Genomic DNA, 25,510 nt, shown 5'->3' on the forward strand with positions numbered 1-25,510 from the left:
GAAGGCGGAATACCAAGTTGTCTTGCCATAAACTCAATTCCGGCAAGATAGGCTTGGTATTGGGAAGACGTCATGCGGGAAGTGCCCGCCATTGTGGCGGTCATGTACATGGACATTAGGGAGTTCGAGGGTGCCCCCGAGCCCGCCTGGCTTGGTTCGGCTCGGCCCCTCCTCCCTCTGGCCGCCTTCGCCGACATTTCTCCCTTGCGGCCGACGGCGCCCACGGGAGGACCTCGGCCTCGTCTGCCGTGCCCTTAACCTCCTGCGAGGTAAACTTTTGTGCGGCGATGCCTGAACCGCCCTCGCGAGAAGGTCTATGTATGTTTGGAGTGCTCCAGTTGTGTAAGAAGCATACGCCATTATGACCGAGTAGTACGACAATATCAAAAGGGTGTTTTCTCCCCTTGCAGATTTTATTCCTCAGATTTAAAACTTGAAGAGATATCATCCTTTTGTAGCCGTTGCCGGAATCCGGGGATAACCATGTCGCCGTTGATCTCTTGGATATAATGTTCTCTCTCTCTCTCGACACTTTATAAGTAAGAATCCTTACAAACTTTTTTTTTAATTGTTTTTTTTATCTTTTAAATATCTTACATTTGATTTTGTCTTTGCAAAGGCATATAGGTATGTTAGTATGTAGATGCACCGGCCGGAGGCATGCATACGTCTTCATTTCACTTCAATTAAAGCTTCAATTAAGTTTAACACACCCAACCTCTCATTTTGCAAAATAAAGGTAACAAATGCTTGTAGCTCATATCAGGGGTTTAACACGAGCACCTCTTTTGCAGCTCAGATTACTATTGTTTTCTCCGGAGGGAAATTCCGACTTAAGGTGACTACTCCTTTTACTTTTAATTTTTGGTAGAAAATGACCACAACTCTCTGTAAAACTCAATAATCATTTCATACGAGTATTGGCTTTTTGATTTTGATTTAGATTTTTTTGGTTAATTTTGGCTTCGGCCAGCATGAAAATTCTGCCCCTGTTGCCAGCCAAACTACAGAGTTTATGGGACACAATAGACCTTCGGCTTCTGGTACTTAGCCTCTTCTTAGACCAAAGAAAATGGGTTGCCTTCGTTCTATGGCTCTCCTACCTCTCTGCTGACACTGTCTACTTCTGGTAATTCAATGAATGCCGCCGATAGGAGGCATATGATCACTCTATTTTGGGCTTCTTTCCTCCTGGTGCACCTCGGCGTCTCTGCCTATGCTATGGCCGACAACGAGCTTTGGCCTCGGCACTTACTCGGTCTAACTCTCCAAGTTATCACCACACTCTACATATTTATGAAGTCATTCTCCAACTTCGGCCTCAACATTTTGTGGTTGCTGATTCTCATTGTCGGGGTCATCAAATTCGGCGAGAGAAGTTGGGCTCTCTTCGCCGCGAGTAAAGATCAGATTCGTGGTGATGAGTCGGATCCTGGGCCCAACTAAGCGAAATGATACTGCTTTTAGTGAGAAATACGGTTACAGAGTATCGATTGGGAAAGCCCTCGACCTCATCCCATTGTCTTCACAAGAGGGTGCCTCGTCGTCGTCAGTTATCAACATCATCTCGTTATTGTTGGTGGAGAGATTGAGACCATCCCTTCGTCATCGGTTATCGACGTCAACCCTGGACAGTCACAGGATCCTCCTGATGGAGTCAATGAGGATTATGAAAGAATTGCTAACATCTTACATGTGGCGTATTCTTTCTTCACAACATTCAGAAAGTTGGTTGGGGACATGACTCTTAGCATTCAAGACCGGGAAATCAGTGTTTTTTACTTCAAGGACTTGCGATGGGATGATGCTTTCCTCATAGGATTGGCATTCGACTTGTTCTATACTAAGTTGCCTTTGGCTTTCTCCTTATTTGGAATCATACTTCGCCATCTCAGTTTTTCAATCACCATTACTGCATTCTTCACCTTCTTGGCCTTATTCTTCAAGAACATGATGCATTACCCAAAAGAAGATGTCTGATAGAATGATGATTCTCTTGGAGCGATGCTTGACAAAGAAGCCGCATTTAAAGGAGTCCAGATTTTTATAAAAAAATACACAGTTTTATCGTGCGCGTGGGGCCGGCAAAGAAGAGATGGTCTAATTCAGCACTTCAATCCCAAGAAAGTACTTGAGATCTCCCAAGTTCTTCATCTCAAATTCCTGAAACAGATTTCTTTTTAAGTTCTCGATCTCCTCAAGGTCATCACCTGTGATAATCATATCATCGACATAGATTATTAAGCAAGTAATTTTATCTCCTTGCCTTTTTAGAAACAGGGTATGATCAGAGTTGCTCTGTGTATATCCGTAGCTAATCATTGCTCCAGCAAACTTTCCAAACCACACTCTTGGGGACTGTTTTAGCCCATATAAGGTCTTTCTAAGCTTACATCCTTCACCTTCCCTGAATTCTGCTGCAAAGCCTGGTGGTACCTCCATATACACGTCTTCTTCATTTTTTAACTCACCATGCAGGAAGGCGTTAGTTACATCGAATTGGTGGAGCGGCCAATCCTTGTTTGCTGCCACAGATAGCAGAACTCGGATTGTGTTCATTTTGGCCACTGGGGAGAAAGTTTCTGAATAATCCACTCCATAGGTCTGGGTATAACCCTTCGCAACTAATCTTGCTTTGTACATTTCTATCGATCCATCTGGTCTTCTCTTGATGGTGAAGACCCACCGACATCCCACTGGTCTCTTCCCTCCATGTATAACACATTTTTCCCACGTGTTGTTTCGAGTGAGAGAATCTATTTCTCTCTTCATTGCTTCTCTCCAATGTTTGTGTCTCATAGCTTCCTCCCACGATTGTGGAATATCCTCTTCCTCATATAACGCCTTCTCGAATGCCTGAGCCATCTCTGATAGATGACTTGTGACTAAGCATGCAGTGGAGTAGCGGGCTTTCCTATTGATCTTTTCAGGTGTATATCTTTTCGGTGGAATTCCCCTGTTTGACCTTGGTGGAAGAATATATCTCCCTGTATCGGAGTCAATCCCTTCTACTTCTTCCACTCCCCCTGAATCTCCATCAGTGTTTTCCACAACATGATCTAATACTTCTTCTGCACTCACGTTATTAGTAGGATAAATATTGGATGAAGCAGGGACATGAGTACTTACATCGGATAACCTCAACAGGGATCTAACTGGGTGAGTGTCGCCTTCGACGATAGGCCTTCCTACTTCAGAGACCTGCTCAGTGGAACTGCGTACTGCCGTCTCTGTTAGGTCCGCTTTAGGATTACTTGGAGTTGGTACCGGTGGCATCGATATCCAACTTAGCGAGTCCTCAATATTATTATCTCTATTACTCTCCCCCTGACCGCTAAGATGGGTATAGAAATACTCAGTTTCGAGGAAGTTGCAATTCATTGTGATGAACATTCGGTTGGTTTTCGGATCAAAGCACCTATACCCCTTTTGATTCACCCCATATCCAGCAAAAACGCATTTAATTGCACATGGGGAAAGTTTGGTTCTTTCATGTTTGGGGGTATGGACAAAAATGGAACATCCAAAGATACGAGGTTCAAGTGTTAAGGGTGGAGGAATTTTGATAAAAGTGGATAAGACTTGAAGTGGTGTTTGATGTTTGAGGATACTTGTGGGCAGTCAGTTTAAAAGGTAGGCTAAGGTGGCAATGACTTCTGGCCAGAAGTGTTTTGGGGTTTTTGATTCTATGAGCATAGAGCGGGTCATGTCTAGGAGAGAGCGGTTTTTTCTTTCAGCGACACCGTTTTGTTCAGGAGTATGGGCACAAGAGGTTTGGTGTATTAGGCCTTTTCTTGAAAAAATTGTTTCATGTTGGTATTAACAAATTCCCCCCCCCCATTATCTGATCTCAGGATTTTGATAGTTAGCTGAAGCTGGGTTTGGATAAGATTGAAAAAATGGGAGAAATGTGTAAAGACTTCGGATTTGTGTTTCATAAAATATACCCATGTCATACGGGTACAATCATCGACAAATATTAAGTAGTATCTAAAGCCTTGCCCCCGATAACTGGTGCGGGCCCCCACACATCCGAATGTATTAAGGAAAAAGGAGAATCAGTACGAGTATTATTTAAAGGATAAGAAGTTCGATGGCTTTTAGCTAAAAAACAAGTCTCGCAATACATGTCATGCTTAGGAATAAATTCAGGAAATAATAATTTTAAGTAACCGATAGAGGGATGTCCTAACCGTCGATGCCAAAGCCAAACTTTTCGATCTGCAGACCCGTGAGTTAGCATGGCAGTCCCTTTTTGAGCTATCTCGTCTATGTAGTAGAGCCCATCGCGTTCAGTACCACGTCCAATTATTTCCCTGGTTTGGATATCCTGCAACATACAGAAGTGCGGTTGCATTAGTAAAGTACAATTCAACTCTTTTGTAACATGGCTGATAGACAATAGTTTGTGAGACATAGACGGAATATATAGACAGTTTGATAACTGTAGGGTAGGCGATATCTTCACAGTTCCTGCCCCTTCAACTGTTGTAAATTCACCATTAGCAGTCTGAATATAGGATTTCTTTGGTTTGTGGATATTCTCAAGATATGAAGCATCATAAGTAATAGTGTCTGTCGCACCACAATCAAATATCCATCGGTCATTTTTCCCAACATCATTAGATATTTTACATACATTTCCAAGGTTTTCTAAGGGCTTAAATCGATTTTCACACAAAATTTGGGCATTTTTGAAGTTATTTAGGAATTGAGGGCTTAATTTGGGTGAAAGAGGAGTACATGGGTCAATTTGCAAACAATGGGGTCTTTTATGCGAATATGGTAAGTTATGGGGTGGATTATAGGATTTTTTGGAAATATGAGGATTCAAATTAAAGATTTCCCCAAGTCCTAAACCTAACTTACCTGGTTCCGCCGTCTCCTCACTCTCGATCAATTCCGACTCCGCCCAGTTTGCAATCACTGTTCCGCCGGCAAAATTTGCTTCTCCGGTCTGATTCGCCGCCTGAAAGACTCCGTGCATGCCTCCTCCATCGCCGCCCGAGTTTGAGCAGCCTCTCGGTTGCCCTCGGTGGTGGCGAATTGCCCTCCATTTCCTACACGATCCTGTTCTCCGACGGCAGCGGCAGCGTGGCCGCCGCGGTTCCATGGCGTTGTGCGAGAAGGCGGCGGTGCATTCGATGGTTTACCGTGTTTTTCTATCCACCAATCGGGGTACCCAACTAACTCGAAACACAACTCTTCGGTGTGTTTCTTTTTCTTGCAGTACGAGCATACCAGTCTGGATTTGTCCTCGTCATCATTCCGCCGGTTCCATCCAGTTGCGCTGCCTCCGCCGCCGCGACCGCTGCCCCGCGAGCCGTTCGGTACCCAGCCGTTGGGCTGATTCTGCCTTCCTCGAATGGCTAGTCCAGCGCCTACACCTTCTGAAATAACTCCATTGTTGGAGTTGCTTGGCTGCAATACCTGGGATCGCGTTTCCTCACGTTGGACCAGGTTGTAGGCTTGATCCACAGAGGGAAGTGGCTCCATCTTCACTATCTCCCTTTTGGTAGCTTCATACTTACTGTCAATTGCAATTAAGAATTGATAAAGTCTAAGTTCTTGGATGAATTGATCGTGTATCTCGATATCTTCGGGATACTTTATCCGAGTTGTTTGTTTTTGATCTATTGATAACCACAGATCTTGTAAGGTACTCCACGTTTCCTCCAACGATTGGTTTCCCTGTTTCACCATGCTTGCTTTTGTGTACAGGTCGTATACCTGGAGTTTGTCTCCTCCGCTTCCGTACGTGATGGCTAACGCATCCCAGATGTGTTTGGCCGTCGGTTGCTTTGAAACCCGGTTGACCAACCGTGGTTCGATGTTCTGTATGAGCCATGTAAATACGCAATGGTCGGCTTGCTGCCATTGCGGGAAGGTTGGATCTGTTCGTGGCGGGGGAGACGACACTCCAGTTATGTGAGAAACCATCCCCCTGCCACTTATCGCCGTTTGCATCAGTACGGCCCATGTGGAGTAATTCTCCCCATTCAATTTGTTACCTCCGATGTGGAGAGGTTGAGCATCGATTTTGTAGGTTATTGGTGGTTCTGGTGGGTTGTTTGTATCTTCTGGTTTGATTGTTGTTGGTGGCATCATCATGGCAAAACTTTTGCTCATGATTTCGGCGATTTGCCGAGCGATCTCATCCGACTGGGATGAGACCACTGTTTTATCGTCTTCTGACATGGTTGGGTGGTTCTCTGCAGGTTTTGGCTATAGGGTCGAGAAAGGTTAGGGACTATGATGATACGTTTCTGAGTCCTGCTCTGGTACCATGTTAAACGGTACAGAAGAAGACATAGGAAATTGTTGTGGGAAAGGATGATAATTCCATTGAATATTGCTCCCTTTAAATAGGGGCTAGAACACAATATACATGGTAAGTCTTGCACAAGAGAAAAGAATAATTCTATTCTATGAAACTTATTCTGTCGATTATGTAATTGAGGTAATTGATCATAATTGTGATCTTTCCTTTCTTAACACTATTAATATCTAATTTGGCCAAAACTTTTAAGGCCTCAGTCTGTCACTGCTTTATTGCCTATTTTCTCATGGTTTTTACATATAATCTCTCCATGCATGTAATTTTAAATTTTAAATTAAGTAAGGTTACCCTCATTTCTGCCTCATCTCCCATTTGGAACTTTGTATCACAATCTCATATTTGGATTAATAAATTATTCCTAACAAGCAAATTTTTTAAGCGTTAATATCTTTTTTTCTTCTTTACATTTTTTTATACAGAGACGATGATTGTTTGGTGATAGAGAAATTGGACCATCTCCAGTCATTTCGATCCCTTGATAGAAATCTTTCTCAACAACTTTATATTTGTATTTGCAGAATGCATATATTAGTTTATGCAAAAGATCTTGTCAACATTATTCTCTCTCTTACTTTACCATATCTTCACTTTAACAACTTATTATCATTTTTATAAAATGAGTACGCAAAAGTGACCGGGACTCCTAATGGCTGACATAGTGAGTATATAATTAATGTGTATAAAAACAGAATGTTAAGTCATGAATTTTTAATTTTTTTCAATTGTCTCATCCATGCACGGTGACTTGAAAACGTATTTTGTATTTGCACGGTGACTTGAAATTTGCACGATGACTTGAAATTTGCACGGTGACTTAAAAACGTATTTTGTATTTGCATGGTGACTTGTAATTTGCTGCCTAGAAATACTGAGATTTTCTGTATCTGTTTCATTGTAATTAGTGTATTTTATTTAAGTACGTAAATTGAGAAGGTATATCTACGTGTACATTAATCACATATCAATAATTTGATTATTTTTTGCTTGTAAATATTCCTCCGTTCGCCATTTTTTAGACAAGTTTCCTTTTCCGTTCGTCCATTCATATAATGAATCTCACATTGACATTCTACTAATTCATTTCACTCATATTATTACTATAAACTACTACTAATATAGTACTAGTATATATTAACTTGTGACAACTAACAACGAACGCGAAGAGCAACTTCTTTGATCATATGAGTTATAAGTTATAACGAGACAAACCATGATATGAGATATATAACTATAGAAAACTAATTTTTCATTAAATTATTCTTATAATAAAATAACTGAAATTTTGCTCATTTCAAATTATTTTATATCTTGCCTCAATATATATTACTATATGCCTTCATCATCCCATAGTGAGAAAATTCACATTCTCCAGATCCTGCAATCAAGATTGGAGCATGCAAGTCCCCCTCCCCCGTCGCCTTGAATAAATAAATGTGGTGCAAGTAGGCATGCACAAACCGACCCGGCCCGGCGGTTAACCGGCGGTTCGGAACCGCCGGTTCATGAACCGGAACCGGGCCCGGAACCGGCGGGTCGAACCGGCAGAAGGGTCGCAGGGTCGGAAGGGCCGGTTCAGGTTCGGCAATATATTGAACCTGAACCGGCGGTTCAAAACCGGCGGTTCGGCGGTTCGAACCGCCGGTTCAAAGGGTCGAACGGCATAGGGTTCGTAGGGGTTCAAAGTAGGGATTGGTATGAACCGGCGGTTCGCCGGTTTTGGGCGAAAACCGCCGGTTTTGGATGAAAACCGCCGGTTTGAACCGGCGGTTCCGACCGGTTTCCGCCGGTTCCGGAAGCTTTTCAGGCGTAGGGGCTAGGTGAGGTCAGAAACCGGCGGTTTGTGTCGGAAAACCGTGGACCAACCCGCCGGTTTTGTGGAAAAACCGCCGGTTTTGTGGTTGAACCGCCGGTTCAGGCGGTAAACCGGCGGTTCGGCCGAAAATTTGAAAATTTAAAATTTGAATTTTTTTTTATTTCTTCCAATTTTACTCCTATAAATACCCCACTTCTCCTTCATATTTCCTTACCCCATTCTTGTGTTAACAAGGATTTCATTCTCAATCTCCATTTCTCTATTCTCTCCTCATTCTCTCTAATTGCGCAAGTTTAATTCTACACTTTCTGCTCACTACTATATTTGTTGTGCTCATAATTTACCACTTCTTTTATACTTTATACATATTTCATTCCAAGTCAATATTACTTTTCATTTATCAATATATTCAATATGTCTTCTTCTCGTGGTGGATCGGGACGTGGTGATCGGGGCAAGGGAATAGCCCAAGATCAAAGCACTACGCGTCCCTCAAAATCTCGACGACCTAAATGAGGGAAACTTTTGACAATTCTACTATAATTGTTGATTGTTAGACGAAACTCAACATTTAAAGTTGAATTGCTAAAGATGTCCTTAATTTAGTTATGTAGAAAGATCTTCTTCGCCGGTTAAGAGTATATATATAATACACTTATACGTTTAAGAACTTCAACGTCATTTCTTGTCATTTGTAATTAGTTCTTCACTAGTAGTCTCATTTGTATTTAAATTTTGTTTAAGACTTCAAGACCGCCATATGTTTTCAATTTGTAATTGTTGTAACTTGTAACGTGTAATTTGTAAACATGCAATTTCAATAAAATTGCAACTTTAGCCGTATTTTTTTCAATTTTATTTACTCACATTGCATACAAAAACAAACTTGAAAAGTGTAATTTAATTTGATTAAAATTGAAAAGTTGAAAAATGCAAAAAAAAAAATAAATAAATAAAAATTCGTCGAACCGCCGAACCGGCCCGGAACCGGCGGTTCAAGCCGAAAACCGGCGGTTTTGAACCGCCGCGTAACCTGCCGGTTTTTTGAACCGGAACCGGAACCGCCGGGAGCTAGGCGGGCCGGTTCAGGTTTGGCAATTTCTCGACCCTTGAACCGCCGGTTCGCGCCCGGAACCGGCGGTTTACGACCCTTGTGCATGCCTAGGTGCAAGTAGGCTTGAGCCATTTAATGACCATGCTAATTAGTCACCAAATAATATACTACTGGGTGTTGTTCGGTTTGCAAGATTATATCCCGCATTAAATATGTAGTGTGTTTGGTTCATTGAGATTCAATCCCACAATTCAATACTAGATGGATAATCATGAAATAATTAATTATAGCTAACCCGTACGACTAAATAATCTCACAACTCAATCCTAGATTATGTCTCGGTATTATTTTATCTAGGAAACCGAACACCACCTACTAGTATTAATAATGACTTCATTAAAATAACATCAAAATAAATATGGCCACTAATAGAAACTCCTTCAACCACAGCCATACATGCAAAAAAAATGCATTTTCTCTCTCTTTTTCCCATGCTTTGCCGCGGTGTCTCAACTACGTTCTAGCATTTGATACACAAGATCTAAACCCTTATCTCCCACTTCACTTCTCCTCCAATCAAAAATTCTTGTGTTTTTTTTCATCACTCATTTTTTGCTCTTTTTCATCCAAGAAAACACACTTCACTCACTTGAGCTTCTCTTTGTCTCACTTCTTGATTTCAGCAGATATTTTGTTGAATAATAGACCCCTTTGAGTTTTGACAACAACCCTTCAATCTATATCTCATCAAATATCTGTTTTTTAGTGGTTAAATTTTTGAAAAAAGATTGTTTTTGTTTGTGAAAAGGGTTGTTGTAAAAATTTGATCTTTGAGGGTCGAGTGGAAGATGAAGATTCAGTGCGATGCGTGTGAGAAGGCAGCGGCGACGGTGATCTGCTGCGCCGACGAGGCGGCGCTGTGTGCGAAATGCGATGTCGAAGTTCACGCGGCGAACAAGCTTGCTAGCAAGCACCAGAGGATTTTTCTTCACTGCCTCTCCAACAAGCTCCCTCGCTGTGATATTTGCCAAGTATGTCAATCTCATAATCCTTTTCTTTTAGTCATATTTATGTGGTTTGAGTTTGATTTGTGAGATTTGATTGTGTTGTTGCTGGTTTCAAGATTCACTTTTTGGTTGTTTTCATGGTTGATAACCTTCAATTTTTTGACTTGTTTTAAGATGTTAAAGATTCATTTTTGGGTTGGATTTGCATATATGCCATGTTTTGTTTATTTGATGATATAATTATACACCTCTTTCAATTGAATCTAAAACAGTATTACACTTTGTTACTGAATAGATCTACAAGATGCTTTGCTATTTAGATCACCAATAGAAGAAATTCATGCCAAGACTCATTAGTGCAAGATTCAAACAATCTGATAAATTTTCTAGACTAAAATGAATGCATCAGTTATGTAGCTTATGATCCCTTTGCATAAACTCTGATGCAACAGGAATAATAAGTTGATTTTAAACATAGTTCTAAGAATAGCATGATTTGATCATTGAAGTTTGAAGTTTGGATGAAGAATATCAACTTCTTTGCTACATCAAAACTCTTTTGATAATAGTAGTTTTTTGTTTCTTGGATATAAGAAGACTATATGTCTTATCTGCTACTCCGCGTGCTAACTTTGACCACAATGTAGGACAAGCTGGCCTTCATATTCTGTGTCGAGGACAGAGCACTCTTCTGCAAGGACTGTGACGAGCCCATCCATTCAGCCAACAGCCGCGGTGCAAACCACCAACGCTTCTTAGCAACCGGGATCAGAGTGGCTCTAGCCAATGCTTGCAGTGAGGCTAATGTCAAGAGTGACTTGGATCCAAAGCCCCCAAAATCAACCTCACAACATACTGCTCCAATCCATGCTTCTGGAATCACATCTTCGTTGTGGGGTGTCGATGATCTGCTGCAGTTTTCTGACTACTCTTCACCAAACAAGGTAAGAACTGAATGTCCTTGACACTAGTACTAATCCTTGAGCATGAACGTTGACTCATATTGGCCATATGTTTTGTCTTGATCAGAAGGACTTCAACGAGCTCGACTGGCTCACGGACATTAGCTACTTTGGCCAGCAAGTATGTCCGGAGGTTTTATCAGCAGCGGAGGTGCCTCAGCTTCCGAGTTCTCACATGATCTCTTTCAGACAGCCGAAATCGTACAATCCTTTCAAGAAGCAGATGACCGAAGTTGATGATGATGAGGAGGAGTTCTTCAGAGTTCCTGATCTTGGTTGAAATCTTGATGATCGCAAGAATGTCATAAAAAGGAGTTCATGTATAGTTGGTTAGGGCATATCTGTAGCATGTTAAGGAGATTTTCTTGCATGCATGATGTAGCTAAATGATGTTTTTTGTGACCCTTCTTTGTAGGAGATAAGTTTTTGCTTTTACATTAGTTTTCTACCCGTTTCTTGATGCACCCTTTTTCATTTCTTTTGATCGTTCATGCCGATGATCTTGACTTCAAAGGTGTTCAGTTACTTGAGATTGAATGGATCCAAAATTATTTGCAGATTAACTTTGTTATGGGAGGAAAGTGAGACTAACTAATAATAGGTTGCACTTGCCCAACTCATTTAATCGAATAACATCTATGAGAATTCTAGTAAGTATATTAAAGACTAAAGTCCCAAAATAATCCTTAACATATTGCGTTTTTTTTTTTTTATTTTAGTCCAAAACATTATCTTTTGAATTATTCGGTCTCTCACATTTGAAATCGGATCATATTTGGTCTATTTTGGACGGTTCCGTCAAGTTTTTGACGGCTTTAATTACCGGGTCACAAATCCGTCACTAATCCATCACTAATTGGGAGAAACTGATCCGTCACTAATCCGTCACAAATTCGTCACAAAATCCGTCACTAATCCTCATCATACTATATTTGTTGCCAATCGACGCTACGTTAACATTTCATATGTAATTCTTAGCATACTATATTCGTTGCCAATCGATGCAGCGTCCATAGCTCCGCCGCCGCGACAACGGGGAGGGGATGGCGGAGGCCAGTGTCTGGGAGCAAGACAGCGGCGATTGGGAGAGTGACGGCGGCGGCCACCACAGTGAAGCTGCTGGAGCTACTTTCAATACCATAATTCAATTGAAATCAAACGAGGAATCGAGAGCCCCTCTGTAATTGTTCAAGAACTACTGTTAGTTCAACAAATTGATAGGAGAGAGAAGTGTTGAATGTTGATTGTGGTTTTAATTTAATTTTTTTTATGTGTTTTGGAAGGTGAAAAAAATTGGGTTGAAGGAAAGAGGGATATGGGTAGTAGATGTGGGAAGAAATGGCGAATCTGATGCAGCAACAGCCATCTTCTCTCTATCACAGAAACTCCGGCGAATAAGAGAACGTCGGCAATCACAAACCCGGCGAAAATGACCGCCAAGAAATCGGCGAGGACTGCCGCGTTGACCATCCCTCGTCGAGCGGTTGGTTGAGCTCTCTTTTTCTGTTGAGTTGAAACCAAACTGCAGTGACCGGTCACTCCCCCAATCGCCGCCGTCTTGCTCCCAGACACTGGCCTCCGTCATCCCTGCGGCGGAGCTATGGACGCTACGTCGATTGGCAACGAATATAGTATGATGAGAATTACATATGAAATGTTAACGTAGTGTCGATTGGCAACGAATATAGTATGATGAGGATTAGTGACGGATTACTGACGGATTAGTGACGGATCAGTTTCTCCCAATTAGTGACGGATTTGTGACTCGGTAATTAAAACCGTCAAAAATTTGACGGACCCGTCCAAAATGGACCAAATGTGATCCGATTTCAAATGTGAGGAACCGAATAATTCAAAAGATAATGTTTTGGACCAAAATAAAAAAAAAACGTAATATGTTAAGGACCATTTTGAGACTTTAGTCTATATTAAATGATTGAATCCAACATTTACCATTAGCGAGAGTTTTAAATTTGCAATTTGTAATTTTTTTTATATTTTAATGTGTTTATTAATGTTTCATAAAAATTATGATCAACTAAGATTAATATTATAAAGTGTTTGTCACCTTAAGTTAGTCTTCAATGAATAATTTAGGATAATTCTACCTTATAAAATTATTCTTGCAATGGTTATACTTTTGATTATTTAATTTCATATTATAAAATTATTCTACCCTAAACCCTAAATATGGCAAAGACACTCGACTCGATTATTTTAAATTCACTGTATAACCACCGATAGTCGATACACCACGCAATACATAAATAATCATATATTAAAGTATAAAACTAAAGAATTTCAAGAATAAGATAAACTTATTACACTAGAACTAATTATATGTAAAATAAAAAAATCAAGAATATTGTGCTAATTATTTGCACTAATTACTAAATACTCCAAGCTGTTACAGATAATAGATAAGAGCTGCAACTAAAGCTCTGTAGGTTACTCTGTTTCGGAAAACTGGAAATGGACGCAGCAAAATTGGAAGAAGTGTTGAGGGTTTTTGATAAGTCTCTTTCTCAAATTAAATGGAGGCTTAAGCCTTCTTCTAAATCTCGGCTTCAAACCGGTAATTGCCTTGTTTTTTTTAATTGATTTTCTGCTCAAGTTGATTGCCATTTGAAGTTCCTTGTTTTTTGAATTGATCAATTGATGGTCTGCGTGCTTTTTATTTATTTAGCTGGTTTGGGGAAACTCAAAGTTACGGTTTCGTTATTGGTCCTTCGTTGCTTTTTTGTGGGAATTAGTGCAATTTTTTGGAATAGATGGATAATCCACTTTTCGTAATATTCATTTGTATATCTTATCTGAGGTATGATGGATTGCGAAGTTGCTGTTTTACTCTTTTAGTAGTTGAATTGAACTTGTGCTTTTGAGTGTTATTTGGAGAATGGGATATTAGGGCATGCGAGTGGTTGATTGTTGATATAATTTCCATATGCAGATATTTTGGCTTTGTGTTCAAGAATGAGACCTTGCATCATGGTAGATTATGGTGGGAAGATACCTGAATTGGGGAATAATCTTTGTGCATTTCTTGAACACTGCAAGAAGGTAATTCAGTGTTCTACCAGCTTGATATAATTGGTTCATCCATGTGGTTAGGAACTGTGATGTTATATATTTTCACATATATCACAGCAGTTGGCTCTTCCAATGTAGTAGGCTGTTCGGCATGCATGTACAGGTCGACAGAAGTATTATAAGTCAACTTGCGAGTCTGGATTCTGACATTACTAGGACACACATTGATGTTTCCTTAGCATTGTTGACATATGGGAAAGATATCAATGGATGAATATTCCAGTTGAGTATTTTAGCACTGTTAACTATTGGGAAATAGCATGCCTCTTTATTTCATGTACATGCTGAATCGCAGGAGTCCTTGATATGTAAGCTTTTGCACGTCTTGGTAGTAGATGACATGGTGTATCTTGTTGAGGCCAGAGCACTTGCAGACTTTGTCAAATCAAGTTTGGAAACTGCGGTGCTGTTTATGGACCTCGAAACTGATCCTCCAAAGGTAATATTATCTTCTGGCAAACTGTCATTTTTTTGGGTGTATCTTTTGTGGATAGAGCATAACGCCCCGATGGTATGATTCCAGATGATGACGCAGGCGGAGGAAAACCCTGCAATGATGCAGCTTCTGTCAGCTCAAAAGCTGTACTCCTCTGTTTTTCACACGGATGGAGTAAACGGTGATCACTTTCAAAGTCGAGAAACTCACAACATTGGGTCCTCTCTTGATGGACCTGCTGTTTTTGAATCTCCTGTGATGGTCGATCTAAGCTACTGCCTTCAGGAAAGTGATGTAACCATCCCAACGCTTAACCGGTAGGGTAACTCTTTACTTTTATCCCTAATTTTGTCTGATTTTTATCCGATAATGCTGCCGTTTTTGGTTTATTGGTGATTCATATTCATCATACTATTAAAAAATGATTTTTAAAGTACTTGACATTTTCCTGTTTAGGATGTAAGCTTAGCATGATTAGCATACACATTGCTTTTTTTTTCCTAGCTCGCCGTGAGTTTCATGGAGATTGTAATGCTACCACAGATGGCTGCTTGGTTACCCTGTTGTTTATTTGTTTGGGAAGGACCACATTGAGCGTGCTGTTTATAATCTCTCTTCCAAGTCTCTTCACATCTATCAAATATTTGTCACCAGGTATCGTTGTTCCCACTTTGATAATAGCTAGTTCTGACTCTTGCAAATATAGTGATTAGTGAGAGCTAATGCTATGTTGTTGCCATTATGGAAATTTTGACATAGGTCTAACTCATCAAGCAAAGTAAATCGGAAAGAAGAACTGATGAGGTGGGTGTTTTACTTTGCAAATCGACATTTTGTTTTATTGCCCGTTGCATGAACCTCTGACAGATTATTTTAATACAATCCTTTGCAAATTTTATTGCCCATTTTACTTTTGTTCTATTGTAGCATCACATAAGCCAATTATCATGATGCAAAAGATGCTAAAAATGAGTTCTTCGTAGCTCCAGAGAGAGAGGTCCTTATTATCCTTTCTTTCTGGACCAGTACATCTCTGATTCATAACGGCCTCAAACTGGAGTTTCTGTAAACGTTCAATAACCGCTTCAACAATTTTCCTGTTTCAGTTTTACAGTGCCTTATGACTTGAGCCTGGAGGGAAGCAATGAACCATGGGCAAAGTCATTTCTGGCTGCCTTGAAGGAAAGGTGGGAGAAGTGCAAGCACATCTGGGGATCACTACGTATGGAGGTTAGTGGTTGTTATCCACAGGCAATTGCTCTGTGACAATATCACACATATTGTGTACGTATTTTGCAGAAGATAGGAAGAGTTTCAATTACTATTCACTCGTGCAACTGTTATGATAATCTAGATTTTTTAAATCGCCTATTGCATCTACCAAGGTTGGCTACTTATATGAGATCCAATTAAAACAGATCTAGTTAAGACACATAAAAAGCAATAATGAAACTGATGAGCTTATGTTTCCTGCCTAGTGATGCCTTCTGCTACTCTCTATTTTGTGCAAAGATGTAATCTTAGTCTCTTATCTGCCTCCGTATTATAGCACTGACTTTTAGAGACGTGTTCTGCCACTATATCGGCATTGGATGTGCTCATAATGATGTGATTAACACTGTTTGTTAATCCTATTGTTTAACAGTCTTTAATAACTGTACTTGTATAGTTTTATCAATCTGGTGAAGTTTGGTTGTGACTTGTGACATTTAATGGCTGCTTCATGCCATATTATCTGTATAGGTAAATATTCTGGTATATCAAGATAACATAGAAATATTTCAGATGATAGTGATGGCTGAAACTTTGGATAAAATAATATACTCATACATATTGATAAGGACATCACTTTTGTCTCAATTGAATTACATGCGAAGTTTTTGCCTAAGAGCATCCACATTGGGACGCCCTATAGCCCACCCTATATGGCGCCCTATCCTCCGCCACATCAGCATTTTATCCTCATACCCATTCACCTGCAGTGGGATGTCCTATAGTCCGCCCTATAGTCCTCTCTATAGCATTTTATTTATTTGAATAAATAAACACTACAAAATTTGAATAAAAACTTCATTTTATTGAAAGTTCAAAGAGTACAGTACGAAATAAAAAAAACTACAAATTCAACGGCCGTTACGGTTCCAAATTTCTTCAACCATGTCGGACATGAGTCGAGAATGGTCTTGTTGGTTGCGCATTGAGGTCTGTCTAGCTAAACCTCATTGTAGCCCACCGGTAATCCTCGAACGTAGGGCGGGGTTGCTGTGCTGGAGCTAGATCCAGCTTCATCATCGCCCCAATTGGTGACTCCCCCACCTTCGTATTCGACTTGCACGTCCTTGTACCAGAAATGCGCCGGACCTTTCACTATTGCCCACCGCGCTTGGAGCACACCAAATGCCCGCTCCACATCCTTCCGCGCAGCCTCCTGCTTTTGCGCAAATAAAACTCTCTTTTGACCTATTGGGCAACTGATCGTCTTCAAAAAAACAGGCCACCTCGAGTATATGCCATCGACCAAGTAGTACCCCATATGATGTTGGCTTCCGTTGCAGTGAACTCGATGGTCGGGCTGTTGCCATTGCATTGCTCGGTGAATAGATATGATGAGTTAGGACGTTGATGTCGTTGTTCGACCCCGCCAAACCGAAGTAAGCATGCCAGATCCAGAGCCGATGGTCAGCGATGGCTTTGAGGATCATCCTCGGGTGGTTGCCCTTGTATCCACTAGTAAATTGGCCTCTCCATGCCGTCGGACAATTCTTCCACTCCCAGTGCATACAATCTATGCTCCCTAGCATTCCAGGAAAGTCGTGAACCATCTCGTGCATCTTCATCAGGGCCTGGCAATCGTCAGTAGTCGGCCTTCGCAAATATGTGTTGATGAAAGCCTCCACAACTCCCCCACAAAATTTCTTCAGGCACTCGCGGCCTGTTGTCTCCTTGACGTGAAGGTACTCATCGAACATGTCCGCCGTGGTGCTGTAGGCCAACTGCCGGAGCGTAACCGTGCACTTCTGCAACGGCGTAAGTCCGGGTCTGCCGATGCCATCTTCCCGATACTGGAAGTAAGGATCACGTGCCTCCAACGTTTGGACAATGCTGAGAAAAAGATCTCGCTTCATCCTAAACCGGCGGTGAAAAACCGTCGGGCCCCACCGCGGTTCCTCCGCAAAATAGTCTGCAAACAGACGTTGGTGAGCTAGGTCGTGCTCGCGGCGGACAAACGTCCGACGACGAATCGACCTCTGGATCTGCTCCGCTTGGACCTGCACCTCCGCTTCACGCTTGCGATCCATTTCGGCCAAGCATTCCGCCGCAGTCTCATGAACGCAATCGAACAAGGCCCGAGTAATACCCTTCGAGGTACTCCAATCGTCGCCGGGTCTCATTTTTTTAGTGTGAGAAAGATTGGTGTGTGGGGAAAAGATAATTGATGAGAGATGGAAGAGAAAAGTGTGGAAAAATGGAATGAGAAGTGATGTATATAGATAAAAGAAATTTAAAAAAAAACTAAAACGCGTTGGATCGTCCGCATCGCCAGCAATGGGGTGGATGATACCCCGGACAATGCGCGTTCCAATGCCATATGACATCGTCCGCATCGGGCGTGCTATCGTTCATCCCATTGTGGGTGCTCTAATATACATAAAATTCAAGCTTGATAAACAAGGAGGTTTGGGTTTGACCCTGTCCCGATTGAATTACATGTGATGTTAGTTTGTTATAATCAAATAATTGTAGACTAAAACATCACATGATCAATGAAGCATTTTGTTTTATAATCAAATCATTGTAGACTAAACGCAATCATATTCTTTATGCAAATTCCTCTCAACTTTAAATTTATGGTATCAAAATTGTTGACAATGTACCTTTTATTAAAGAAAAAGGCAGAAATATAGTATATATGTTGCTACTTTGTATTTATAACTACTCACAGTTTAGGAATTGCCTCAGCATTCACTACAATGTGCCGTGTGCGAAATCTAAACTCAGGAAAAGTAAAATTGCAAAAGAGAAAATATGGTTTATGGTTAAACCACCAATTCGAAACTCTAATAAACCAAAATGAAACTGCAATAAACAGACAGACATTCTGGTGCCTATTTTGGTCCAGTTTTGAGCACTTCAAGCACCTCAGAGTGGTTGGGGAGAGCAGGGATTGCACCCTTCTTGGTTGTGGTTATGGCGCCACATGCACATGCATATTTCAACACTTCCTTCAGCTTTGCTTCATCCTGCACATGTTGCACGAGGGATGGTTAGGGTCAGATCTAACTTTAGACGAGAGATGGACCTGTTATACTCGTACAGATCGTGCAAGCACAATATATTGAAATAGGAATATGTAGTGGGGATTTTACCTGAATGATGGAAAGATCATCAACTATCTTTGCGAGGAGGGATCCGACAAATGAATCACCAGCGCCAGTGGTGTCAACTGCCTTGACACCATAGCCAGGCACAGATCCTTTGAAGTTCTAATTTCCATAAAAAAGATTAAGAATTAATGATAGCAAGAGAAATAATAATCAAGAACTAGACAAAAATAAATCATAATATTTCCAATATCAAAGTCTATAAATTGACCCTTCTCATATGGAGTAGTAATAGTCTTTGTTGAAAGGTTGGAATCAAGAATTGGGTATTGGGACATAAAATCACATGATTCACACCTTCCAAGATATGAGAAAACGAGAAGAAATATTATTCTACAGTTTATAGTAGTAAACCTTCATTAATAAGTTTTAAAAACCAACTGTTCAGAAATACAAAGAAAAAACCATGGCTTCTTGCATCAGCAAATTAAGTGCATTACTAGGGGCCATTTTCTCAATAATTATAAAACTTCATGAGCTGCTTTTGATGTCCTTTTTAAATTGCCACACAAGAAAACACCTACTACTTGTCTCCACAGATAGACACTGTATTTGGAGTGGTCATTATGACTAATTAATTCAACTCTTAACCCGCCCACTCCTACCAACTACATTATGAAGAAGGTTAGGTGAGAGCATACCTTTGCATAGTATTTGCAGCCCTTATCTCCAAGTGTGACCAAAAGGAGCTTCAAGTTGGGGTGCCACAAAGACATTGCAGATTCATCATTAATCTTGCTGCTGCCGGTGAGGAACTCAAGCTCGTTGTCGCTGACCTTGATCAAATCCGCCTTGTTCCAGATGCTCAATATCTGCTCCTTGGCATACTCGGCCGAAGGCCACAGTGGCAGGCGGAGGTTGGGATCATATGAGAGAAAGGCCCCAGCTTTCTTTGCCTCCTCCATGGCCTTCATGTGGGCTGATCTGCATGGCTCCACAATCAAGCTGATTGATCCATAATGGAAAATCTTGGCCTGTACAAATCAAACACATGTTACCACTTGCAATTAATTAGCTAGTACATCAATCAATGACTTATAAATGAAGGATTAGGGCGGCGGCCTAATTGGTGGAATATGGCAGTACCACAGTCACCAACTCTATCTGAGGGAAAAATTTAAGTCTATTGCCATTTTCAATGCTATACATAAAAGGACAAAAGGTTGAGCAATATTTTAACGCCACATATAAAGATATTCCAGAAGAATTTCATTGTCCAAGATAGTGCCCATTCTGATAAAAACTGGTAGCAGTGTGACTGCCAAAACTAGATACTTCTCTCAAATACAATGAACTCGGTGCTTATCTATATCATTGAAATCAGATATTTTGTGTTTAGCAATCAGATTTGAACAAAAACAGATGACAACAAAATAGTTACTTATTTTCTTGAGGCAATTTTGTGTGTGAGAAAGAGCTCACAAATCACATCACTCTTGGACATTTTGTTACTTGTATCCATCATGCTCTAATCATAAACTCTATAAAATGAATAAAAGAAGCTTATGACTGCAGATACAAAAAGTCAGATCATGGAATAAGCTAATTTCATTAACAAAAGTAACAAAACTAGTCGTTTGTATTTTGTATTTACAACAACTAATGGATAAGTGGATATATTAGAATCAAATGCATCAAATGGGTCAATTGGATTAAGAGTAATATTCATGCCTAATAAAAAGGTTCACGGCAAAGAAAATTGAAGAGATCTCAATTTCAGCAACCAAATGTGGGCCCCGATATTAATGTTGATAACTAATCCAACCATTCATGGCACAATTAATTAATTAATACGACTGCTATTTTGGATCCTAAAAAGCAATTAGTCAAAATTATACACCGCATACGAAAATATGATGCGCGTGAGATTCACCTACCATCGTTACAATCCAAATCCAATAGCAAAAGCAATAAAAAATTGCTGGAAAATGAGATCTATTAATCCGAACAACCATGAAAAATCAAATTCAGCCAAAATTCGTAGCAGAAACACGTCTGTACATATAGGATGATCCAATAAACCAGATCCTTCTGATTTTAAAAAAAATAAATAAATTCAACATCCACATTCTCACACACACATAATGTTGCTGCAGATAATTTGGATCAGATCAATTATACTCACAGATTTAATGAGATTGAGATTCAACTCCTCCGGCTTGAGGAGCATGTCAGCGCTGGGATTCCTGTAGAACATGAACTCACGCTCACCGTCGTCGCGTAGGGTCACGAACGCCAGAGCGGTGCGTGCGCCCTTGTCAAAATTGATGCCTTCGGTGCAGACCTTGTTCTCCTTGAGGATCCCGGCGAGCATTTGGCCGAACTCGTCGTCTCCGAGCTTTCCGACGAAAGCGGCCTTTCCGCCGAGCCTGGTGATGGCGATGGCCACGTTGGCGGGGGCGCCGCCGGGAGCCTTGAGGAATCCCGGCGCCTCCGCCAGCGACAAGCCGGAGACCGTCGGAACGAAGTCGATCAGCATCTCGCCGAAGCTCACGATCAGACCCTGGCCGGCACCTGATTTCGCCATTGTTGAACTGAGAGAGAGAGAGGAAAAAAAATGAATATGTAGTGTACGTAACTGTGTGTAATTGTACGCTAGAGTGTGTGTGTTTTAGACAGGAAAATGGATGTGGGAGACTGATGAGAAATGGTTGTTTATATAGAAGGGTGTGTGGGGTAGGAGAATGGATTTTTATTTTTTATTTTTTTGTTAATGTGTTTTATTTAGATATTTGGTTGTTAATTGATTGGGTGGCGAAAAAAATGGATAATCCACTAAATATTTAATAATGGAATGTAAATTTGTGGGGTGATTTTTTGTTTATTTATCGGCTTGTGTTGCATTTCAAAAGGTGGGAACTCGAGGTCACGGGTTCAAACCCCGCCACCTGCAGGGAGACTTTCGGTCTTAATCTGCAAGTCCGGTCGAGTTGGATTAGTCGGATTCCGCCACGGTACACCTGTGATTAAACAAAAAAAAGTTGGAACTCCCCAATTTTATTTTCATTTTTGGTGCAGATATTTTTGTATCTTTTTGTAATTAAATGTTGTCGAATGTTAATATAGTTGGGTAGTTGGTTGGATTGGAAAATTCCTTTTAATTATGTGTGTTGTCATTGACTTGTTGAATGATTTGGATAAAAAGATATAACTATGAGTTTTAGTATACCTGTATTTGTTTTTGAAAATATTATTTTGTCATTATTAGTATTATTCTGTTAGACTCCTAATTAATAAATATAAAAAATAATAGTTATAGAATATCACTTTATGGAAGAAGAAAAATAGACATCGTTATAACTTATGCGGTTATGCCACATCGGATAACTTTGGATTATTGGATATTTGCATAGTCTTGCTTTAAGAAAGTTGTGATTAAGTTTAATCACTTTCTATTATTTATGGGATTGGCATTTAGAAATATTGGATACGAAGATATTCGATAAAAATATGGATTCCATTAAGGAATGGGTTATTAGGTTTAATAGTAGTAGTACTTTGTAAAGTTCGAACTGAAGTAATAATGCTTCTTATTTTATGAATATAATTTGAAAATCTAACATGTTATCCTTAATTAACAAGTAGTACCAACTACGTAATATCTTACTGTATATTTTTGTATCACATGAACAAATCATATACTTATACGGTGACAGGATTTTATACATACCATTTATGGTAGGGATAATCATCTATAAATACACGTAATATTTACAATAATAAATTACGCACGGGTTGATTCTACTCCATATAATTTTTTCTGTATACTCGTTTGAATTTGAAAGATTATAAATACACAAAAACTGCCTAGTCCTTTTAAGGCTGATAAACAAAAACTAAACAAAAGAAGCAATCCATGATTCAAAAAATAATCATAAATATATCTATCACCTTGCTAATTCATTCCATGTTCAAGCTGATAATCTGATGGTGATGACCTCAAACACTCATAGTCATAGATCAAAATACTTTCTTGGATCGAAAATCAATTCTCATCTGCACCTTCATCACAACAAGTCAAATCTTCACTTAACATGGCATCACCTTCACAATTCAAATTATGTGAAGACTCTTCGTCCTCCGACAGTTCTCGTGCAGTCAATGAAGTAGTTTTACTAGGACAACCTATTACCTTTGGAGGATCCAAGATTGATTTGGGATCTCTGTCATTTGGACCACTGTAGAGTGCAACATGCCTGTAGTACAGTTCTAGCTCCTTCTCAGCAATAGCAATGAACTGTCTCACAGACTCGAGTGATTGTTCGTATTTTGACTTCTCCAGTGCCTGTTAAACATCCCATGTTTTATTCTGCAAACAAGTACTTACTAAAGCAAGTAGTTTCGAGAAGCATACCCGTTTTTTTGAGAGTGTATCAATTGGTGACATGACCTTCGGCTGCACATAGTTTTTGCCACGATAGAAGATTATGGTGTTATCTTTGAGGATTTGGATAGGGATTCCACCACTTAGCCTAGCGATTTCATCTGCATACTCGTGCACTACGCCTGGCTTGCAAGGCTTGCAGATAACTTCAACAGTTTCATGTCTCTTCCAATGCATGTGCACATTTAGGATCACTCCTCCATAGACTCCTCTTCTTCATACTTCAACATAGTTGGACCTTTTCTGGGCCATTTTCTTCATATAAAATAGCTCCTCGCCAGTCAATACCTCGGGTTTAACCATAGGTCCCTGAGCTTTGGCAACTTCATACCTTTTCAGCCTTTCAATCAACAAGGCTTCCTTGGTTCTAGCCTGAAACCAACTTTTCGTGTTATGAGATAAACAAGAAGACTTAGAGGATGTTTGCCTGAGCTTATTATCATCGTTAAAATAGCTTATTAGATCTTAAAGCAACTGAGGAACAATAAATCAACAATAGTAACACTAAATTGCTAAAATCAAGCATAACAACCCAAATTTTGATTCTATAAGAAATTGTGGGCATATACTTGTTCAAGCTTGTACTTAATCCTTTCCTCAGCAGTGGCAAATTTTCGTTTTTTGTCGCCTTTGACTCCAAGCCTTCTCGGGTCTCTCTTATTGGCAGCCTTTCTCTGACGAAAGACCAGGGCACTGGTATTGCCATTTGACAGAGACATTAAGCTTTATGCCTACCTGCAGCTGACAAAATCTTTTTCATCGCAGAATACTGAGTTTTAGCATTTGAAGAAGCTAAGGATATAAATATTCAAGAATTATTTAAATAGGACAGGCAGCTCGAGCTACAGAAGATATGGATGGATACCAACATCTTGAGCTCTCCAAATACAAAAATGTGGACTAACTTAGTAGCCAGAGCATTCTAACAAGCATTTCATCAAACAGTTGGTGCCCGAAACACATCATTTTGAAATAATGCTACTGCTGTTCTAAACGTACTGAACTTCTACAAATCGAAATTTTCCATTTTCGAGCGTATTGAATTGCATTAACGCAATCCCAAAATAACTGGAATTTGAACTAGCAGAAACATATATCAATTCAAACCATGTTAAGATTTGAGCTTCAAGGCGAAGTTTGAGTCAAACCTTACAGTAACAGGATCAAGAGGCAAACGAACTTTTTTTTCTGTTTGTTTCTGGAAATCAATCATTTGTACTTTCCGGATGTAAAACTCCACGTTCGAAATAGCAATCAACACACACTAAACCAAACGCGCAAGAACAACAATGCACAGCGTTTACGTGGTTCGATCAATTTGATCTACATCCACGGGAGAACTCGAGTATGTTGTATTGATGAAGTAAACCGAGATTACAATGCAAATCAACGATGAAACTACACAATCTATACAGCTTCTATACAAGATTCCTCTGCTAAATCTCAGTAGCAAGATGAACTAACCGAAGCTAAGATCAATGAGTGAACTCTCTTCAAATCAACACTTCAAGGTCAACGCTCCTCACTTCTTCTTGAGCAAGGATTACAGAGCTCTCTCTTTCTCTCGATCTCTCTCAATATGTGTATCTCTTCTTGATTTCTTGATCATGCTAGAAGTGTGTGTGTATGAATGCATATATATACCCCACTCTAACTAACTCCAACCGAGCCGTGATCCCATGCGCTCAACCTCACGTACACCCTCATGCACAACTAACTTAACTAACTAGTCAAGCTTGATGTTGTGAGACGCATTTGGTTAACAACTCTCCATCTCGTTTCCAACATCAACATTTACTGTCATAATTCTCCATTTTCCCACTTCTTTCACCTTTTCAGAATGCTCCAACTCCAAGCAGTCTGTGAACTTGGAGGCAGGTATGACCTTGGTTAAAGCGTCGGCCGGATTGTGCTCAGTGGCTATCTTCTTCACCTCTATCTCCCCTTTCTTGACTTCATCTCGAATGAAATGCAGCCGTACATTTATGTGCTTGCTCCTATTATGAAATGTCTGATGCTTGGATAAGCAGATTGCACTACTG

General features: G+C 40.2%; 3 protein-coding genes and 1 pseudogene across 3 annotated transcripts; 2 read left to right on the forward strand and 2 right to left on the reverse strand.

Moving 5' to 3' along the window:
• The first annotated feature begins 9,712 nt into the window (after positions 1 to 9,712).
• LOC121773258 (B-box zinc finger protein 24-like) lies at positions 9,713 to 11,611 on the forward strand. The gene is made up of 3 exons (XM_042170069.1): positions 9,713 to 10,238; positions 10,862 to 11,158; positions 11,244 to 11,611. The coding sequence occupies exons 1-3, from the start codon at positions 10,056 to 10,058 to the stop codon at positions 11,454 to 11,456; spliced, it is 693 nt and encodes a 230-aa protein (XP_042026003.1). The 5' UTR covers positions 9,713 to 10,055; the 3' UTR covers positions 11,457 to 11,611.
• A 1,946-nt stretch (positions 11,612 to 13,557) lies between these two features.
• On the forward strand, positions 13,558 to 16,401 carry LOC121773227. The gene is made up of 8 exons (XM_042170042.1): positions 13,558 to 13,568; positions 13,637 to 13,751; positions 14,127 to 14,236; positions 14,562 to 14,705; positions 14,790 to 15,019; positions 15,246 to 15,356; positions 15,462 to 15,506; positions 15,809 to 16,401. Exons 2-8 carry the CDS (start codon positions 13,649 to 13,651, stop codon positions 15,966 to 15,968), a joined length of 903 nt encoding a protein of 300 aa, XP_042025976.1. The 5' UTR covers positions 13,558 to 13,568; positions 13,637 to 13,648; the 3' UTR covers positions 15,969 to 16,401.
• Positions 16,402 to 18,604: 2,203 nt separating this feature from the next.
• Positions 18,605 to 21,722, reverse strand: LOC121775048 (fructokinase-2-like). The gene is made up of 4 exons (XM_042172003.1): positions 21,210 to 21,722; positions 19,726 to 20,058; positions 19,070 to 19,186; positions 18,605 to 18,943 (listed from the first exon to the last, which is right to left on the reverse strand). The coding sequence occupies exons 1-4, from the start codon at positions 21,609 to 21,611 to the stop codon at positions 18,809 to 18,811; spliced, it is 987 nt and encodes a 328-aa protein (XP_042027937.1). The 5' UTR covers positions 21,612 to 21,722; the 3' UTR covers positions 18,605 to 18,808.
• A 1,097-nt stretch (positions 21,723 to 22,819) lies between these two features.
• On the reverse strand, positions 22,820 to 25,054 carry LOC121775049 (annotated as a pseudogene).
• Positions 25,055 to 25,510: the final 456 nt, after the last annotated feature.

Source organism: Salvia splendens, chromosome 17 (assembly GCF_004379255.2).
Source record: "Salvia splendens isolate huo1 chromosome 17, SspV2, whole genome shotgun sequence".
In the NCBI taxonomy this organism is placed as follows: domain Eukaryota; kingdom Viridiplantae; phylum Streptophyta; class Magnoliopsida; order Lamiales; family Lamiaceae; genus Salvia; species Salvia splendens.

What these genes read in the sequence shown, in the direction of transcription:
- LOC121775048 (XM_042172003.1), bottom strand. Translation starts at nt 21,611, where the DNA reads ATGGCGAAATCAGGTGCCGGCCAGGGTCTGATCGTGAGCTTCGGCGAG. An exon ending in GCTGCAAATACTATGCAAAG is followed by an intron (nt 19,187 to 19,725) that starts GTATGCTCTCAC and finishes TATGGAAATTAG; the next exon opens with AACTTCAAAGGATCTGTGCC. An exon ending in ATGATCTTTCCATCATTCAG is followed by an intron (nt 18,944 to 19,069) that starts GTAAAATCCCCA and finishes CAACATGTGCAG; the next exon opens with GATGAAGCAAAGCTGAAGGA.
- LOC121773258 (XM_042170069.1), top strand. Translation starts at nt 10,056, where the DNA reads ATGAAGATTCAGTGCGATGCGTGTGAGAAGGCAGCGGCGACGGTGATC. An exon ending in CTCGCTGTGATATTTGCCAA is followed by an intron (nt 10,239 to 10,861) that starts GTATGTCAATCT and finishes ACCACAATGTAG; the next exon opens with GACAAGCTGGCCTTCATATT. An exon ending in ACTACTCTTCACCAAACAAG is followed by an intron (nt 11,159 to 11,243) that starts GTAAGAACTGAA and finishes TGTCTTGATCAG; the next exon opens with AAGGACTTCAACGAGCTCGA.
- LOC121773227 (XM_042170042.1), top strand. Translation starts at nt 13,649, where the DNA reads ATGGACGCAGCAAAATTGGAAGAAGTGTTGAGGGTTTTTGATAAGTCT. An exon ending in TCGAAACTGATCCTCCAAAG is followed by an intron (nt 14,706 to 14,789) that starts GTAATATTATCT and finishes GTATGATTCCAG; the next exon opens with ATGATGACGCAGGCGGAGGA. An exon ending in TATCAAATATTTGTCACCAG is followed by an intron (nt 15,357 to 15,461) that starts GTATCGTTGTTC and finishes ATTTTGACATAG; the next exon opens with GTCTAACTCATCAAGCAAAG.